This window comes from Onychostoma macrolepis, chromosome 07 (assembly GCF_012432095.1).
Source record: "Onychostoma macrolepis isolate SWU-2019 chromosome 07, ASM1243209v1, whole genome shotgun sequence".
NCBI classification, from domain to species: domain Eukaryota; kingdom Metazoa; phylum Chordata; class Actinopteri; order Cypriniformes; family Cyprinidae; genus Onychostoma; species Onychostoma macrolepis.
The window spans coordinates 45,989,337-46,009,400 of record NC_081161.1 but is presented as its reverse complement, the minus strand read 5'-3'; the positions used below and the strand labels follow the sequence as shown (position 1 = coordinate 46,009,400).

The 20,064-nt window shown below is 39.3% G+C and overlaps 1 protein-coding gene across 2 annotated transcripts; it reads right to left on the bottom strand.

Moving 5' to 3' along the window:
• Positions 1 to 1,488: 1,488 nt before the first annotated feature.
• Positions 1,489 to 13,872, bottom strand: si:cabz01007794.1 (mucin-19). Of its 2 annotated transcripts, XM_058783032.1 has the most exons (10): positions 5,461 to 6,008; positions 5,115 to 5,309; positions 4,884 to 4,982; positions 4,441 to 4,579; positions 3,722 to 4,317; positions 3,268 to 3,465; positions 3,053 to 3,151; positions 2,617 to 2,755; positions 2,321 to 2,530; positions 1,489 to 2,035 (listed from the first exon to the last, which is right to left on the bottom strand). In XM_058783032.1, exons 1-10 carry the CDS (start codon positions 5,929 to 5,931, stop codon positions 1,989 to 1,991), a joined length of 2,193 nt encoding a protein of 730 aa, XP_058639015.1. In that variant the 5' UTR covers positions 5,932 to 6,008; the 3' UTR covers positions 1,489 to 1,988. The 2 variants fall into 2 exon arrangements, with proteins under 2 accessions (XP_058639015.1, XP_058639014.1); XM_058783031.1 differs by lacking the exons at positions 1,489 to 2,035; positions 2,321 to 2,530; positions 2,617 to 2,755; ... (3 more) ...; positions 4,441 to 4,579; positions 4,884 to 4,982 and adding exons at positions 7,269 to 7,407; positions 7,849 to 7,947; positions 8,080 to 8,274; positions 11,502 to 12,115; positions 13,852 to 13,872 and having other exon boundaries at positions 5,170 to 5,309; positions 5,461 to 7,182.
• Between the last annotated feature and the right edge of the window lie 6,192 nt (positions 13,873 to 20,064).

The following is a 20,064-nucleotide window of genomic DNA, read 5'->3' as shown; positions in this document are numbered from 1 at the left end:
CTTTTTCCTTTTAACATACTACTTTTGACCTTCATAAACAATTGTTTTAAACAAATGGAAGGAGACACATTGTAACTGTAAACTCAATTGTGCATTTCAGATGCTGTCACATCCTACAACCTCGTCATCTGCAGAGAGAAACTGCTACTCAATCACACCAAAATATGCATAATGATGGACTTTCAGGCATCAAAGAGGATTATGAAAATACAGTATTTCACTGGAACTTGGTCTTCATCACACTATTTTCTGTTTCTATTTTGTTTTACTTTAAGTATTTATTTATGTTCAATGTCAATTGTCATTTATTAATGTATTCTGCTGATAACTGTTGTTAGAGCACTGTCATTTTTGTTACAATTTCGCATGTCATTAAAAATAAATAAATAAAAGTACCTAATTGACATGCTATTGTTGTTGTTTTATTGTGTAAATACCCTAATAGAGGCTACAAGATAATATAAGGCCAGGCAGATAGAGGGGTAAAAAACTATATTAATAAATCATATATACAAATAATATTAATAATACAATTAAAGATATAAATATACTAATGTACTAATATTAATGAAAATAAACTATCATTAAAAAGACCATTAAGGTCCTATATAGCATTTTCAAAGCATGGTTCTTTATGGAACCCTATAATAAGGGTTCTATTTAGCACCAAAAAGGGTCCTGCTATTGTTTCAAGCTGAAGAACCCTTTTCTGGTACTGTTTAGAACCATTTTTCTTACAAGTGTATAGTAAACAATAAAAGATTATTGGAACAAAAAGGAAAATACTATTACAGATGTTCTTCCTAAATTTCACGTTTAATTCAGTGTATTACTTTATGAAATTTACTACTAATTTTGAGTGAAAATTGTTCCTACACCTTTTTTTAGTTTTTTTTGTTTTCAGTGATAACATTGTTTCTTCTGCATCATTTATACAAAGACTTTTTTTTTTTTTTTTTTTTTAAACGGTTAATCTACTGCATCACCTTCAAAGTGATTTGAAATATTCCTGTAAAACAATTTATCTCAATCTACAATTTGGTGACCCAACACAATACTAAAAATGAGTAATCATTTAAAAATAAACATGTTTGATCTTTTGTTAATGATTTTTGAGCATGAGGGAATGTCACACAACCTGTCCATGTTGTGTCTGTGTTATTTGACTTCTACCGAGTGTCATAAATGTCCTGCAAAATACCATACATGGGTGTGTTTCCCAAAAGCATCATTAACTAACTATGGTTGCAAGCTTCATTGAACTCTATTGGTAATGATGAAACTTGTGACCATAGATGCTTTTGGGAAACACACTCTTCTTGGTTGGTTGAATTTACAGCCTTTGATATCAACAAAGTTCATTGTTGCACTCTCCTGACTTTGCATACTGTTTGCTTTTAGCTTTGCTGTGCCTTAAACCCTCAATCCATGTGCTGGTAAAACACACAGAGAGAGAGAGAGAGAGAGAGAGAGATCTAGCAGTTTCATTGTTTACATGAACATTTTATTATACATATTTTTCTTCAAATAAAAATATATGTGACTATTTAAAACTTACAGGCAACTACAGGTTTTAGGCAACAGTTGCAAAATAAATTAAGACATTTAAAAATAATCATCTTTGATCGGTTCAGCCATGTGGTGGCATCACACTTGCACAATTAAATTAATAGACCAATTACACTCATTTTTATCAGCCCTCTCTGTGCAGGTGCCTGATTTTAAGTAGCAGTACATTAGTAGAATACAAACACTAATGCTCACAAAAACATACTCAAACACAACCTCTCTCACACATACACACAGATTAAATAAATGATGTATTGCCCTCTTCCCTGAATTGTCAGCTCCTTTCTTCACTGTTCCCAGAGTCGCAATATTGCACAGTTATAAATATGCTGAATTACATATACTTTAGTGTTGGGTTCATCAAGCTTTCAGTGCTCATCGACCAATTTCAGAAAGCAAATGATGTGTTGGCAGCATCCTTACAACAGGAGGACTGCGAGGATCCCTGAGAGAATTACCAGAGCAACTGAAAAGACACGGAAAAGGAATAATGAATTAGTTTATTAAAGAACTTCAAATGTTTTATCCTAATCTTTTGCTCAGGTAACTGACTCTTGAAAAGCACATCACAAAAATGATGCTACTTCTATTGGCAAGAGATTTTCCTGTATTGTAAATGCTGTTCTGTCTGTTTGGCAAATGTGTATCATGCACCAATACATTTCAGGTAAGAGCGTTTATCAGCTAAAGAGTAGTCCTTTGTGTCACTCTTTTTAGGCTTTGGCCTGGTGTGGCTGTATAGAGTTCTTACCCTGAGATGCAGCATGATGCAGTGCATTGCTCCCTGCTGTAGTAGCAGGTTTTGCTGTAGTAGTAGTAGTAGTAGTAGTAGTAGTAGTAGAAACAGTAGTAGTGCTGGCATCTGTACTGGGTGTTATGATCCCAACATCTGAGCTGCTAGTGTTGGTTAGATCAACCGATGCATTTGTAGACATTCGTGTGACTGGAGACCCCAGAGTGCCTGTGGAAATGGAAATAAAGAAAACATTTTAATTTTGCTACCAATTGAAATCTTCTTCAGTACTTCATTTGTAGTGTCACTCTTACCATTTGTATAGTTGCCAGTGAAGAAATAGAGGAAAGCATTTGTGTTTGCTGCACGAGTCATGCTGCGGAGACCTGCAGCTACAAAAATGCACTGAATCTTTGAGCTGTTCACAGAGCCACGGAAGGATCCAGGGTTAAACTGAAAGACAAAACAAGTACAAATTTTTTGCTACAAATTAGAGGTCACAGTGAGGGAAGTTTCCCTTCACGTCAAAGCATTCCATAAACCCTCCAGCTCTACTCGGGGATTCGCTTTTTTCGCTTACTGCTGTTGAACAAACATTTGCATTGTTACTGTTCTACTGTATAGTTGTCTCAGTATGCTTTGTTTTTTAAAGCCATCTCCATTGCTGTTCATTACCACATAATTTATAGTCAATAATCTTTTGTGCAAAGCTTGGCAATGAAGAAAATGCTCTGTAAAAGGGAGTCTTACAGTCTTATCCGGAGTCAAGATGGCATTATTCAGTGTGGCACAGATGAACTTCGCTACACCATTGTCGTTGGCACAAGAATAGACAGTGTCATCATCACCCTATGAGAAAGAAAGTTAAATAAGTCTGAGAACCCAAATCTGAGATTTCAAATCACATTCTTAAAGGGAAGTTACACATTGACATATATTAGAAATAAATTGGATATTTTTCAGACCTCCTTCTTGTCTCGAGACAGGCCAACTGCGATGTAACCGTTTGCATCCCCGCTGAGCTCAAAAGTGAGATTGTCTGAGTTTCCGTTCACCCCTCTTGTTGAGGCGAAAATGCAGCTACTTGAGCTGGATGGATCACAGCTGGCTGGAGTGGAGAAACATGCCCTGTCCTTCTTACAGTTGTCTTTGGTGACCTTTTCCTGCAAAGTTATGTTCATATTAGCTTTGAAATACGATGCTGAAATTCATATAAATCTGCTGAGAATGTTTAATAAATGCATAAAATCTCAAGTAAATTCAAGCTTCAAAAAGAAATACTACAACAATTTGACATCCAACATAATACAATAGTTGTTAATATTGACTCCACAAACACTTTACTTCACCTTCACCACAAAAAGCAACACAATCGTAAATATGAACAAACAACTGTCTTGCCAGTCTGTTCCCACTTACATTTGTTGTACCATTATTAGCTGTAGATACTCCAGACGCAGTAGATGCAGTGGTGTTTAATGCTACAGTGACATTAGATGCAGTGGTGTTTGAGGGTGCAGTGGTGTTTAATGCTACAGTGACATTAGATGCAGTGGTGTTTAATGCTATAGTGACATTAGATGCAGTGGTGTTTGAGGGTGCAGTGGTGTTTAATGCTACAGTGACATTAGATGCAGTGGTGTTTAATGCTATAGTGACATTAGATGCAGTGGTGTTTGAGGGTGCAGTGGTGTTTAATGCTACAGTGGCAGTAGATGCAGTGGTGTTTAATGCTATAGTGACATTAGATGCAGTGGTGTTTGAGGGTGCAGTGGTGTTTAATGCTACAGTGGCAGTAGATGCAGTGGTGTTTAATGCTACAGTGACATTAGATGCAGTGGTGTTTGAGGGTGCAGTGGTGTTTAATGCTACAGTGGCAGTAGATGCAGTGGTGTTTGGGGCTGTAGTGGTGGCATTTGTACTGGGTGTTATTACTGAAACGTCTGTGCTGTTAGGGTTGCTTAAGTTCACTGTCCCATTTGTGGCCAGTCTAGTGACTGGAGAATCCAGAGAATCTGGAAAAGGAGTAAAGGGAGGAGAACGATTTACTTTTGCCAATAAATAAATAAATAAATATATAAAATAATAATAATAATAATAATAATAATAATGTCACTTGATCAAAGAGTCACACTCACTATTTGAGACACTTCCTGTTAAAAAGAAGACATAAGGGTCTGTGGTTGCTGCACGAGTGATGCTGTTGAGACCTGCAGCAGTGAAAATGCACTGAATCTTTCTTCCATTCACCACACCACCGAAACTTCCAGGAATGAACTGCAGCAAGACAGACATAATATTACTGAATATTACACTGCAACGATGGCACAGAACATAAATCTGAGGTGGCATATACAGTGCTGTGATAAAGTCTATTTTAGTATAGTTTGCAGTATATTTTAATTGATTTGTATGCATTATTGTATATTTACACAGATTTTAGAGGCAACATTTGATACCTGTGTAGACAGTACCATTCCCTTTTTTCATATACTCCTATATTGTTTACTGTTAAGAATATCCTTTGCTAATATCAGCATAGTATTATTTACAGAGAAGGCTCTCTGAAAAAGGGCCTTACTGTGTTATCCTGAGTCAGTATTTGATTGTTCAGTCTGGAACGACTCAACCTCAGTGCACCATTGATGTTGGCACAAGAATAGACAGTGGCTCCTTGACCCTGAGAATGTGAAAAATCAATTAGTCAGGGAACCATACTTTGGGTTTAAAATTACAGTGCTTAATTATTACATTTAGTTAAAAAAAAATATATGATAAAAAATTGAATAAACTACTGATTTTGATCACTTACACTTTTGTCTTGAGAGAGGCCTGCTCCGATGTAACCATCTGACTCGCCACTGAGCTCAAAAGTAAAATGATTTGCACTTCCACTTACTCCTCTTGCAGAGAGGAAATAGCAGGAATCTTGTGCACTTGGATTACAGGAAGGTGGAGCGGAGAAACATGCTCTATCTCTCCTGCATGTATCCCTGCCAGTGATTTCCTGCAATAAACAAAGTCAAATTAAATTGAAAATGTAAGCACTGGGTATAGAAGCTAACTTGCAAAAGTATTTTTTATCATTTAATTGCAACTTTCACTTCAACAGTCAGGATGGTTATCATTTCCATTTTTAAACAAGGAAAAGGGCTTACCAGTGGTAGATTATTGGTGTTGCTGTTGGTCAAGGAATTAGAGCCTGACAGTGTCGGGATCAAGTTTGTGGTTATGTTGGGAGGGCGTGTTTGGTTCAGATTGGCAGTCGTGTTGGGAGGACGCGTCTGGGTCAAGTTCGCAGTGGTGTTGAAGGGGCCCATTTGGGTCACGTTGGCGGTCATGTAGGGAGGAAGCGTCTGGGTCAAGTTTGCAGTCGTGTTGAAGGGGCCCATTTGGGTCACGTTGGCGGTCATGTTGGGAGGACGCGTCTGGGTCAAGTTCGCCGTGGTGTTGAAGGGGCCCATTTGGGTCACGTTGGCGGTCATGTTGGGAGGACGCGTCTGGGTCAAGTTCGCAGTGGTGTTGAAGGGGCCCATTTGGGTCACGTTGGCGGTCATGTAGGGAGGAAGCGTCTGGGTCAAGTTTGCAGTCGTGTTGAAGGGGCCCATTTGGGTCACGTTGGCGGTCATGTTGGGAGGACGTCTGGGTCAAGTTCGCCGTGGTGTTGAAGGGGCCCATTTGGGTCACATTGGCGGTCATGTAGGGAGGAAGCGTCTGGGTCAAGTTTGCAGTCGTGTTGAAGGGGCCCATTTGGGTCACGTTGGCGGTCATGTTGGGAGGACGCGTCTGGGTCAAGTTCGCCGTGGTGTTGAAGGGGCCCATTTGGGTCACGTTGGCGGTCATGTTGGGAGGAAGCGTCTGGGTCAAGTTCGCAGTGGTGTTGAAGGGGCCCATTTGGGTCACGTTGGCGGTAATGTTGGGAGGAAGTGTCTGGGTCAAGTTTGCAGTGGTGTTGAAGGGGCCCATTTGGGTCACGTTGGCGGGCATGTTGGGAGTAAGCGTCTGGGTCAAGTTCGCCGTGGTGTTGAAGGGGCCCATTTGGGTCACGTTGGCGGTCATGTTGGGAGGACGCGTCTGGGTCAAGTTCGCAGTGGTGTTGAAGGGGCCCATTTGGGTCACGTTGGTGGTCATGTAGGGAGGAAGCGTCTGGGTCAAGTTTGCAGTCGTGTTGAAGGGGCCCATTTGGGTCACGTTGGCGGTCATGTTGGGAGGACGCGTCTGGGTCAAGTTCGCCGTGGTGTTGAAGGGGCCCATTTGGGTCACGTTGGTGGTCATGTTGGGAGGAAGTGTCTGGGTCAAGTTTGCAGTGGTGTTGAAGGGGCCCATTTGGGTCACGTTGGCGGTCATGTTGGGAGGACGCGTCTGGGTCAAGTTCGCAGTGGTGTTGAAGGGGCCCATTTGGGTCACGTTGGCAGTCATGTTGGGAGGAAGTGTCTGGGTCAAGTTTGCAGTGGTGTTGAAGGGGCCCATTTGGGTCACGTTGGCGGGCATGTTGGGAGTAAGCGTCTGGGTCAAGTTTGCAGTGGTGTTGAAGGGGCCCATTTGGGTCACGTTGGGCATGTTGGGAGGAAGCGTCTGGGTCAAGTTCGCAGTGGTGTTGAAGGGGCCCATTTGGGTCACGTTGGCGGGCATGTTGGGAGGAAGCGTCTGGGTCAAGTTCGCAGTGGTGTTGAAGGGGCCAATTTGGGTCACGTTGGCGGGCATGTTGGGAGGGACTGTCTGGGTGAGGTTCGTAGATGGTGCAGTGGTTGATGTTGCTATGGTATTAGATGCAGTGGCATTTGTACTGGGTATTATTACTGAAACGTCTGTGCTGTTAGGGTTGCTTAAGTCCACTGACCCATTTGTAACCATTCTGCTGACTGGAGATTCAAGAGAACCTGGAAATAGTAGAGGAAAGAACATGGTTTACTTCTACTACAAAACATAATATATGTAAGTTACTTGATCAAAGTTTTGCACTCACCATTTGATATGCTGCCTGTTAAGAGGAAGACAAAAGTTCCTGTGGTTGCAGCACGGGCGGTGCTGCTGAGACCTGCAGCATTGAAAATACATTGAATCTTTTTTCCAGTCATTGAGCCAGGGACGCTTCTAGGGATGAACTGCGGCACAACAGAAGTAATATTACTTAATTTTACACTGCAACGATTGCACAGAAATTGTATCTGAGATGGCATATGCAGTGCTTTGGGGAAATCTTTGCAATTTCTGACACAAAAATGATCTGAAACATACAAGCAAGCCTAGCTCAGAATAGCTGAGAAACAAGAAATGTAAGGCTACTCAGTACAGTCACGTACACACTATTGAAATGTTTTGGAATTAAAATGACTTAACATGCACAGTTCATGCTTAACAGCCTATAAATATCACAGAACTAATGTTTAAGGAGTGGGACACAATTCTTCCACAACAGTGAATAACTATGGCAAGGCAGTTGATGATTTTATTGCTGGGTGTTACTGACTAGAGTATGAGGCAGTCATAGCTAGTATCCTTTAATCAGCTTTTATGCATTACTGGTCTCAGAAAAGGGGCCTTACTGTGTTATCTTTAGTCAGTATTTGATTGTTCAATATGGAACGAATCAACGTCAGTGCACCATTGATGTTGGCACAAGAATAGACAGTGGCTCCTTGACCCTGAGGATGTGAAAAATAAATTAGTCAGGGAACCATACTTTGGGTTTAAAATTGCAGTGCTTAATTATTACATTTAATAAAAAAAACAAAAAAACGATAAAAATAGATAAATAAATAAACTTGATCACTTACACTTTTGTCTTGAGCGAGGCCTGCTCCAATGTAACCATCTGTCTCGCCACTGAGCTCAAAAGTAAAATTATTTGCATTTCCGCTTACTCCTCTTGTGGAGAGGAAATAGCAGGAACCTTGTGCACCTGGATTACAGGAAGGTGGAGCAGAGAAACATGCTCTATCGCTCCTGCAGTTATCTCTGCCAGTGATTTCCTGCAATAAAAATAACTTGAGCTTTAACAGCCAAGATTGTCATTTCCATTTTTAAACTGGAAAAAAAATTGACTTACTATTGACTGAGCATTAGAACTCGGCGTTGTTATAATGTTTGTTACAGTGAGGGGGCCTGACTGGGTCTGGTTTGTGGTGATGCTGGGAGGGCGCGTCAGGGTCAAGTTGGTTATGTTGGGAGAGTGCGTTTGGTTCAGGTTGGTGGTTATGTTGGGAGGGCGTGTTTGGGGCAATATGTTGGTTATGTTGGGAGGGCTTGTTTGGTTCAGGTTGGTGGTTATGTTGGGAGGGCGTGTTTGGGGAAAGATGTTGGTTATGTTGGGAGGGCTTGTTTGGTTCAGGTTGGTGGTTATGTTGGGCGGTTGTGTTTGGGGAAAGATGTTGGTTATGTTGGGAGGGTGTGTTTGGGTCAGGTTGGTGGTTATGTTGGGAGGGCGTGTTTGGGGCAAGATGTTAGTTATGTTGGGAGGGTGTGTTTGGGTCAGGTTAGTGGTTATGTTGGGAGGTTGTGTTAGGGGCAGGATGTTGGTTATGTTGGGAGGGTGTGTTTGGGTCAGGTTAGTGGTTATGTTGGGAGGTTGTGTTAGGGGCAGGATGTTGGTTATGTTGGGAGGGTGCGTTTGGGTCAGGTTAGTGGTTATGTTGGGAGGTTGTGTTAGGGGCAGGATGTTGGTTATGTTGGGAGGGTGTGTTTGGGTCAGGTTAGTGGTTATGTTGGGAGGTTGTGTTAGGGTCAGGTTGGTGGTTATGTTGGGAGGGCGTGTTTGGGGTAGGATGTTAGTTATGTTGGGAGGGTGTGTTTGGGTCAGGTTAGTAGTTATGTTGGGAGGTTGTGTTAGGGGCAGGATGTTGGTTATGTTGGGAGGGTGTGTTTGGGTCAGGTTAGTGGTTATGTTGGGAGGTTGTGTTAGGGGCAGGATGTTGGTTATGTTGGGAGGGTGTGTTTGGGTCAGGTTAGTGGTTATGTTGGGAGGTTGTGTTAGGGGCAGGATGTTGGTTATGTTGGGAGGGTGTGTTTGGGTCAGGTTAGTGGTTATGTTGGGAGGTTGTGTTAGGGGCAGGATGTTGGTTATGTTGGGAGGGTGCGTTTGGGTCAGGTTAGTGGTTATGTTGGGAGGTTGTGTTAGGGGCAGGATGTTGGTTATGTTGGGAGGGTGTGTTTGGGTCAGGTTAGTGGTTATGTTGGGAGGTTGTGTTAGGGTCAGGTTGGTGGTTATGTTGGGAGGCGTGTTTGGGGTAGGATGTTAGTTATGTTGGGAGGGTGTGTTTGGGTCAGGTTAGTGGTTATGTTGGGAGGTTGTGTTAGGGGCAGGATGTTGGTTATGTTGGGAGGGTGTGTTTGGGTCAGGTTAGTGGTTATGTTGGGAGGTTGTGTTAGGGGCAGGATGTTGGTTATGTTGGGAGGGTGTGTTTGGGTCAGGTTAGTGGTTATGTTGGGAGGTTGTGTTAGGGGCAGGATGTTGGTTATGTTGGGAGGGTGTGTTTGGGTCAGGTTAGTGGTTATGTTGGGAGGTTGTGTTAGGGGCAGGATGTTGGTTATGTTGGGAGGTTGTGTTTGGGTCAGGTTGGTGGTTATGTTGGGAGGCGTGTTTGGGGTAGGATGTTAGTTATGTTGGGAGGGTGTGTTTGGGTCAGGTTAGTGGTTATGTTGGGAGGTTGTGTTAGGGGCAGGGTGTTGGTTATGTTGGGAGGGTGTGTTTGGGTCAGGTTAGTGGTTATGTTGGGAGGTTGTGTTAGGGGCAGGATGTTGGTTATGTTGGGAGGGTGTGTTTGGGTCAGGTTAGTGGTTATGTTGGGAGGTTGTGTTACGGTCAGGTTGGTGGTTATGTTGGGAGGGCGTGTTTGGGGTAGGATGTTAGTTATGTTGGGAGGGTGTGTTTGGGTCAGGTTAGTGGTTATGTTGGGAGGGTGTGTTTGGGTCAGGTTAGTGGTTATGTTGGGAGGTTGTGTTAGGGGCAGGGTGTTGGTTATGTTGGGAGGTTGTGTTTGGGTCAGGTTAGTGGTTATGTTGGGAGGTTGTGTTAGGGGCAGGATGTTGGTTATGTTGGGAGGGTGTGTTTGGGTCAGGTTAGTGGTTATGTTGGGAGGTTGTGTTAGGGGCAGGATGTTGGTTATGTTGGGAGGGTGTGTTTGGGTCAGGTTGGTGGTTATGTTGGGAGGGCGTGTTTGGGGTAGGATGTTAGTTATGTTGGGAGGGTGTGTTTGGGTCAGGTTAGTGGTTATGTTGGGAGGTTGTGTTAGGGGCAGGGTGTTGGTTATGTTGGGAGGGTGTGTTTGGGTCAGGTTAGTGGTTATGTTGGGAGGTTGTGTTAGGGGCAGGATGTTGGTTATGTTGGGAGGGTGTGTTTGGGTCAGGTTGGTGGTTATGTTGGGAGGCGTGTTTGGGGTAGGATGTTAGTTATGTTGGGAGGGTGTGTTTGGGTCAGGTTAGTGGTTATGTTGGGAGGTTGTGTTAGGGGCAGGGTGTTGGTTATGTTGGGAGGGTGTGTTTGGGTCAGGTTAGTGGTTATGTTGGGAGGTTGTGTTAGGGGCAGGATGTTGGTTATGTTGGGAGGGTGTGTTTGGGTCAGGTTAGTGGTTATGTTGGGAGGTTGTGTTAGGGGCAGGATGTTGGTTATGTTGGGAGGGTGTGTTTGGGTCAGGTTAGTGGTTATGTTGGGAGGTAGTGTTCGGGGCAGTGTGTTGGTTATGTTGGGAGGGCTTGTTTGGTTCAGGTTGGTGGTCATATTGAGAGGGCCCATCTGGTTTGAGTTTGTGGTCATGTTGAGAGAGCCCATATGGGTATGGTTTGTGGTCATGTTGGGAGGGGGCGTTTGGGTCAGGTTGGAGGTCACATTGAGAGGGCTGATCTGGGTTGGGATTGTGGTCATGTTAAGAGGGCCCATCTGAGTGTGGTTTGTGGTCATGTTCGGAGGGAGTGTTTGGTTCAAGTCAGTGGTCATATTGAGAAGACCCATCTGGTTTGGGTTTGTGGTCATGTTGGGAGGGCGTGTTTGGGTCAGGTTGGAAGTCATGTTTAGAGGGCCCATCTGGGTTGGGTTAGTGGTCATGTTTAAAGGGCCCATCTGGGTAGGGTTTGTGGTCATGTTAAAAGGGCTCATCAGGTTTGGGTTTGTGGTCATGTTAAGAGGGCCTGTCTGGTTAAGGTTCGGGGTTATGTAAGGAGTGCCTGTCTGTGTCAAATTTGTGGTCATGTTGAGGGGACTGACCTGGTTAGTGGTCATGCTGGGTGGATGCGTCTGGGTCAAGTTGGTGGTCATGCTGGGTGGATGCGTCTGGGTCAGATTCGAGGTCATGCTGGGTGGATGTGTCTGGTTCAGGTTGGTGGTCATGCTGGGTGGTAGCGTCTGGGTCAGGTTCGAGGTCATGCTGGATAGATGCGTCTGGTTCAGGTTGGTGGTCATGTTGATAAGGCCCATCTGGTTTGGGTTTGTGGTCATGTTAAAAGGGCTCATCAGGTTTGGGTTTGTAGTCACATTAAGAGAGACTGTCTGATTAAGGTTGGTGGTCACGTTGGGAGGGCGTGTTTGGGTCAGGTTGGTAGTCATATTGGGTGGTAGCATCTGGGTCAGGTTCGTGGTCATGCTGGATGGATGCGTCTGGTTCAGGTTGGTGGTCATGCTGGGTGGGAGTGTCTGGGTCACATTGGTGGTCATGTTAGGAAATATCCAGCTGCCTGTGGAGTTGCTACTGCTCGTTGTATTGTTCCCATTGACGCCAAGCATCATCCATGCTATCCCCAGGATAGCCACATAGATCCAATTGCTCCTCATCAGTGATGTTTATGTGCTTATATATCTGTTAATCCTGCAGTTTTTGTTACCTGTAATTAAAAATGAATAGAAAAAATTCAGCTTGTATAATAAAAAAAAAAAACCTCAACAACAACAAAAAAAAAACAAACAAACAAAAAAAAACATTTTGGACAATTTAAAATGTATTTAAAAAGCCATTAATGACAGGCAGACTTTATCTGAAAGACTTTATATTTTATCATTCCTTTGATTGCAGACACAAACAAGCATGAGCCTTGATACTTAATTCATCAATGCCTTTTAACAGAGTTTACTAAGTAATATGTTTTTGATAAATATTAAGTCACTTTAACATTAACAATTAAACCTTAACACTAAGATATGAGTGTTGCTTAACATCTTTACATTTCTTTATCTCAGCAGTGGTTGTTTGCTTGTAGGAACTAAAATGCTATCTTAGCTATACCAGTATGCAAACTAAGAAGTTATGCTTAACTGATGTGAATTTTTTTCAGTTCTTAAATTCACACCACAGTATATACTAAACAGTGCAACCATTCAACCTTCTTAGTATGTAAAAGGGTAAAATTATAAAACGTGATGGATCCTCAAAATTAAACATGAGTGTAAAAAAATAATAATTTTTGCTACAAAATTATTATTATTTTTTTTTCAAATGTGGCTCCTTAATCATTCCATAGTCAGTAGCTCTAGAAAAATCGGGTCATTCAGACAGCACAGCACTGTCCAATAACATAAAATAGATTGTTTCACAAAAAAAAAAAAAAATCATTCATAAAAAATACGTAACTGTCATTATTTAATATTAATTCACTACAATGCATAATATACAACAAGACTTATATACAATACAATATACAATAATAATTATAGTTTAAGAAAAAAAAAAAAAAAACAGAAAATAAAAAACACATAGGAAGAAACAGTGGCTCCAACAAATATTTGGACACTTTGTTATTTATTAATGCTTATTGTAGCAACAAATAATAGTTAAAGGGGTGGTTGATTGCAATTTCACTTTTTTAACGTTAGTTAGTGTGTAATGTTGCTGTTTGAGCATAAACAATATCTGCAAAGTTGCAGTGCTGAAAGTTCAATGCAAACAGAGATATCGTCTTTTAAAATTCTGGAAGTTTAATGCCTACAAAAACGGCTCATAAGGGACTACAACGAACTACTTCCCGGGTCTGATATGTCATGGACCCAGATAAACCCTGCCCTCGGGAACATGTCAGGAAGGGGGCGAGGACATGCTGTGCTGCTTTAGAGAAGAGGAAGAGAAAACTAGGGGTGCACGTAAAAATCTATTCATATATGAATCGCGATTCTGTCTTCTAACGATTCTAATGGAGTCACAAGTTTCAAAATTAATGTTCTAAAACAGCCGTTCTTAATACTGTTCCTCGCGTCGCCCTGCTCTGCATCTCTCTCTCTCTCTCTCTCTCATTCAGATCAGCTCCAACAAACTGTTCCAATTACACATTTTCACAACACATGAACACATGTTAGACTGCACCCCATAAACACAATCAAGCCTAGAAGAAAAAAAAACAGTAAACCACCCCTTTAAAGGTAAATATGAAAATAAAAGAAAAACATCCTACATGATATACAGTGAGGCATGCATATCAAATTATCATGCCATTCCTAATTATATGAATAGACCTCATCTGTTAAATCTTTGTATAATGCAATGTCATTACACATATCTGTCTCTGGATTCCTGATAGCTCAGTCAATAAGTTAACAGCCGCTTTTGAAGAAAGTTTAAAGTACTTCTTACCTGTGTGTGAGATGTTCTGGGAGTTTAGGATCAATGATGGGGGTGTAAGAACTTCTCTGGCTTTAATAACTCGCATTCAGGGCGGGACCTGAAGGGTTGGGCACACCGGTTTTAACTTTAATTCTCTTTTTTTTTACTTCAGACTTCGTCATTTGCACATTCAAACGTAAAAACAAAATCAACATACGTTATTGTGGCAGGAGCAGTACTGCAGCTCATATTGATACATTCCTGCTGCGCTTTTCAGCTCAACTAATACAGCTTTTCCAGTGACGTTGTAAAACAACTGAAATAATCACTGTTTTTTAACGTCATCGTGTGATGCACTTGATTGACAAGTTTTCTTCATCAGAAAAAGAGTCTGACAAATACTATTCATCTTCTCACTAAATAAGTGAATATGTGTATTTGTTAACTTGAAGCCAATTTGGTATAGATAAATATAATTAAATAATATCAAGATGTTATGAGATGTCTGAAATGAAGGTCTAAAAAACATTTTTATGTCTGCTTTTTAGAGAAAGTATGGTTAATGCATTTCCCCTTTAATACAAATATTTAGCCAAAATACTACATAAAACCAACATGATACAAGTAAAATGACAAAATATACTTCAATGTATAAAATAAATCAAATAAATAAATGAAGCCAAAAAAAGACTGATAAATCTCACTAACTCATTTTCAGATATTTTCTTATCTTATACTGTTTGAAAGTGATGCCATACTAATGTATCACGTTCTTATATTAGTATTTTGGCATACATTTTGGTTAGCATGTTAAAAGAAAAAGGTTACAGCAGCATATAAGTGTAGAGAGATGCCATCTAATCACTGCCTCCAGCCTTTGTTCAACAGTATGTGCAAACTCTTCTCCAAATATTTACTCAGGGTGAGGTTTAGACATTTACTTTGTTGTTTCCAGTTGTTTGCGATTTAATGCCAGTGCAAGAATTACCTTGAAAAACTAAATAAATACATGATAAAACATACTTGAGAAAACAAGACTTTGCTCTCAAAAAAGGAGAGAGAATGAAGGAATTTCAGCATCTAGCTTGGCATTTCCTTTATTTTGTTCTTTTCGGCACTGTTACTTCTATTTTAGGTAACTGTGCCCAGCCCTGTCTGGTGTGCTATTTATTTTATGTACGATCTACAGCATAGATGAAACAGATCAGCATAAGTTATTGTTGAGCTGCTTTACCAGTTTCTCTGGAACGGTTACATAGATATAATGGAGCGACTGCTCTGATTGAAGTTTCACACCCAGGCCAAAGACAAATGCGTGAAATTCTCATGTCTTCAAATACAAAACACAAACTTGCACACATGTGAAAGATCAGGACTGGCGTCCAAAGAATCTGGATCCTTTCACACACACCTTTTGTCATTTATCGTCAGACTGGCAACACAAACAACATTGCAAAACTCTTTTTAAATAGCTTGACGAGAAGTATTTTCAAGACTAGTCTTCTTTCCTCAGAAAATACCAAAAGAAGAGATACATTTTATTGTATATTATCATATGCAGTATGTTATTTCAACCACTACAACAACTGAATCATGCAATTCTGTGGACTTTATCTATATGTATTTGATTCAGAGATCCATCAAATGAAGTTTAACTTCAAATAAAACCGTCACTGCTCAGTTTAAACAGCAATCCACCAATCTACGGCTGATGGTTCTCCAACGCAAAACCAAAGCATTTCACTACACTAACACTAACTGTGAAGTGTCTTTGACATCAGAGTCAGACAGCAGTCCAGTAAAACACGTTCCAAGAACGTTTTGATAATGTTTCCATTCATTTATAAAAGCATCCTTTTTTTTTTATGTTCTCTGAGCCTTCAAAATGTCCAGTATCTAAAATGTTTTTGTTTTCTTTCTTGTAAGGAACATTCCATTTCATCATTTTGGGAACAGTATTTTTGAATGTTCTCTGAACGTTTTTAAACAAATAGTAAGCTGTTTTGTTCATATCTTTGAGAGTGCCAGGACATTAGCAAACGTTCTGAGACAAAGTTCCCTGTTAGATGGGAGTAATCAGATACACTTGAGAAGACTTGTGAGAATGACGTTTGGAGATATATAATGTAAAAATGTAGGGTATCGAGTTAAGTTTTGACCTTAATCCCGTTAAGAGTGTTTTCTCTGATGATTTAAATGTCTGTCTCAGGCTGTACATGGCAGTGTCTGTAGTCTTGGCCAACAGGAGAGTGAATGAAGTTATTGCACTGATTTAAAAACACAGATGTAAATGAACATGCCTTTTTACACAACACAGATCGCATCTCGTTCTGGTACAACAAGTTCTTTTCTACTCTGATCAGTGACTCTTTTCTTCTCTGTGGTGCACATTCGTTTGTCTCTCAAAGATAACACACTTACGTTAACAGCATTCTCACCAGTCTGTGAAGCTGATCGGGCCTGTCAGAAAACAATAGCACAAATATTAGGATGAGCATGAAAGAAATATATCTGGCATCGCAACAAATTATGTCAATCTTTAGCCAGTCATCTTCATTTCATTTCTATAAAGATGTTCTTACAAGACTGAGAAATGTAAGATATTTGGAACAGCTAAGTCTTAACTGTAAGGAAAAAATCCATAAAAATGGAAAAGCTACCGGTTATTTTCTGCCAGGTCATTATGCCTTAAGTGTTTTAACCGAAACAAAATGCAAAGCATAATTCAGAATACGGCTAAAATACTGGTGAAAAAAATAATACTGCAAAATCATAAATTCATAAATTGAGTTTATTTATCTTGTTATGGCACAAAATGTGTCACTTAAAGATGTTTTCTCTGAGAACAAGTTTTACTTCATAATAAATTTGTTTAAACAATGTTTATATACCATTATTAGAAAACAGGACAAAAATAGTCAAAGAAAATGTGTTGGCGATGTAAGCCTCGTCTGTCTCTCCTGATGGATGTTTATGAAGGATCAAATATCCTGATTATGTAAGTGAGGGAATCTTTACAATAAGAGACAAAGGCTGTTTTGGGGGTATGATGCTACTGGAGTTCATCTACAGAAAGATACATATTCAGATCCTGACATTTCCCTTCCGACTAACATGAGCGTGACTTCATAACCTTTTTTCAAACGCCATGTGTGGCATTTTATTAAAAACAATTGAAAAGGTGAAAAAATAAAATAAAATAAAACATCCAAACTCAACTGTCAGATGCTTTGGCTCAACTTTGCTTATTCAAAGATAAATTATACAATTCATATCAAATCCATCCACGTGAAATCAGAAAGTATTAATATTACAGACTGGGAGTAACCTGATACTGGCAGGTAAATGAGCAACAGAAACAGACTGGGTCATGTAAACCTTACCCAGCTTGGTAACACTTTATTTTAAGATGTCCATAATACAGAGTAATTACCTAGTTAAGTACTTAGTAGTAGTCATTGTACATACCATGTAACTAAGTTATGTAACAGCCTGTACTTACTGTTTGCAATTATGTAGATGTAATAGACAGCTACTGTTACACATATGTTTGGCTACTTATGTAACCAAAAGATTGTTACATATGTGTTGCAGACTTTTACAACATAATTATAAATGTAAGTACACAGACATAAGCCACTTAAAATAAGGTGTATCAAGATTGTACTTAAGTGTACAAGACAGACTTTTTTGGCTGTTGAGGTTAATAAGTGTTTTAATGTCGGTAATAATTTCATCACCATCAACACATCTAATATTCTCTCCGAGATTCCATGTTCCCTTACGAAAATTAGCCATGGTTTTAACACGAATAAAACCAGAAATCATGGTTCTTGTAGTAGCCATGGTAGCCGCAAATTAACCATGTTTTGTTACTTCAAATAATAATTTACAAAGAAGTATTAAGATTTTTTTTTGTGTGTGTGGTTATAAAAACAGACCTAAGCCAACAACAGCCTTTACAATGACTTAAAATGCATTATATAAAAACAAAGAGGCAATAATGATTGGTTGATTAATAATTATATGGATTCATTGAATAACACTGTTAAAATACATAATGTGATACAAAATAAACAACTTATGTGCATAACTTATGTGCAACTTATGCGTTATTACAAATGCCTGCAAAGGGAGACCAAGGCCTGGTAATTGCTGCGGTTACACATACAGGACGATCAAATCCTTGTTTAATGGGATATTGACCAAACATTCAAATATTCACTTAATCTTTAATTTTTTGGCCACCTTTTTGCTATATGACACAGCCTCTATAATTTCTTCAACAAAAAAGCATGTGGACATCACAACCCTTACAAAAATTAACCACGGTTTTATCGTAGTAAAACTGCTTAATCTTTAGCGTGATTTCTGAATGCTTGAGACTATAAAATCAATCAGACAACTGTATTAATAAAACCTTTTAATATATATATATATTTTTAATATTAATAAATGTAATAAAACTGTATTCATAAAAAAAAATACTGTCATAGCCATAGGTAACTGTTTAGAACTACAATTTTAATTTGTAAATAATACAATTTTATTACAATTTATTTATTTATTAACTTGTACATTTTATTAAAGTTCTATTTTGACCCCTATAGGTGTTTTTTTTTTGTTTTTTTACTTCCATAATATTTGAGGGAGTATCACTGAAAACCACCAAAAGAAAGAAAAAGAAAAAAGAAATGCAGGCGGCGATGTGATGAGAAAGACACATGAATCAAAACACATCAACAAGCAGCATTTTCATATAGCCTACACTGTAAAAAATTATTGTAATTTTAACTGTAAAATTTTGTAAAAACCCAATGGAAAAAAAAAATGTTAATAGGTTAACAGTAAGTTCCCGTACTATATACAGGGAAAAATGGTAAAAGATATAACCAGACATTTCATGTAATTTTACAGTAAATGCTGCTAATTGTACAGTTTTTGGAAGTAAAAAAGAACAAATAAATGTATAATTTACAATCTAAAACTGTAAACTGATATTCCCAGAATTCCCTGCGTGACACTCCACATTTGAAAATATTTTGCTTAAATAATCATGTTTTTTTAATAGTTTTTGTTATCAGTCATGTACATATGTTCTGTTATCTGTTCTATGTTCATTATGTTACATCTTCGTTGTTTAATGAAAGTTTATTGCATTATTTAAGTATCATGTGTGTTACCATGATGGTGTTTTGTGTTTGCATGAATGACTCTGTGCACCTTCTATATATTAGTATATACTTCTGCTTGTGATGATCTTTGATTCTTCATGTGGCTTTCTCTTTTACCACCTGCATTATTATGGTGGTTGTCAGTATGTAAAAAGTACAAAACAGATATTAATAGCAGTGTGCGTTGTTGAATTTACTGGTTTACATTCAAATTTTCTTGTTTGTAAATTATGGATTTATACTGTAAAATATACAGTTTTTGGCCGTAAACGTGTTTACAGTTTTTCTGTATTTTTTACAAACTTATTCTAGCAACCACAGGTGCCAAAATTATTTTGTAAAAACTACAGAATTTGTTTTACAGTGTATGTAAAAACAAACATACGCACTGCAAGGCGCACTGTGTAACTAAATATAAAATACAAGCCACTAAATAATGCAAACACTGATTAATTTATTTATTGCTTAACAATGAATATTTCCACTGAGAAAACTGAATTCCAGCTGCCTCCGTCACTAAATCTTCCTCCATCTCAGTTTAAGGTCACACGCATTCTGGAAACTATAGGGCTGGATTCAGCGTTTCCTGCGTCCAGCAAATGACTCCGCACTGATGGAACATAGTGATCGTAAAACTCGGATTAACGCGACGGAACCTGGAGACACACCTCTGTCAAATTCACCTTCTTCCTACCTCTTCACCTGCACTTGTGTGTCTAAAATAGAAATTACGTCTCTCCACACCTGCAGACGTCTTCACTGACTCATCACTCATCAAATAATAGAACAAGATAATTGCTGTAACACTTAATATAAAAAGATAGCTTCAGGTGTATATGCAATGCAATTTAATTATGTTTCATAATATATCTACTTTAAGTTAAATCCTTTTTTAGTGTACGTTCAATATACAGCTTTTACTGAACACTTTCATTAAGCACTGTAATATACAAAAAGCATTTGCAAATCTGACAGCAGAAAAAAATAAAACATTGCGTAAATCTTTATATATCATTAGTGCTGGGTAGATTACATGTAGTCCGTTAACGATTCCATATACAAGAAAAAA

Bases quoted from the DNA above. Each gene is read 5' to 3' on its own strand.
- si:cabz01007794.1 (XM_058783031.1), bottom strand. From the start codon at position 12,065: ATGAGGAGCAATTGGATCTATGTGGCTATCCTGGGGATAGCATGGATG. The intron at 8,275-11,501 runs GTCAGTCCCCTC...TTTTTATTGCAG, and splicing joins CCAGCATGACCACTAACCAG to GAAATCACTGGCAGAGATAA. The intron at 7,183-7,268 runs GTGAGTGCAAAA...TACTATTTCCAG, and splicing joins AACAGGCAGCATATCAAATG to GTTCTCTTGAATCTCCAGTC.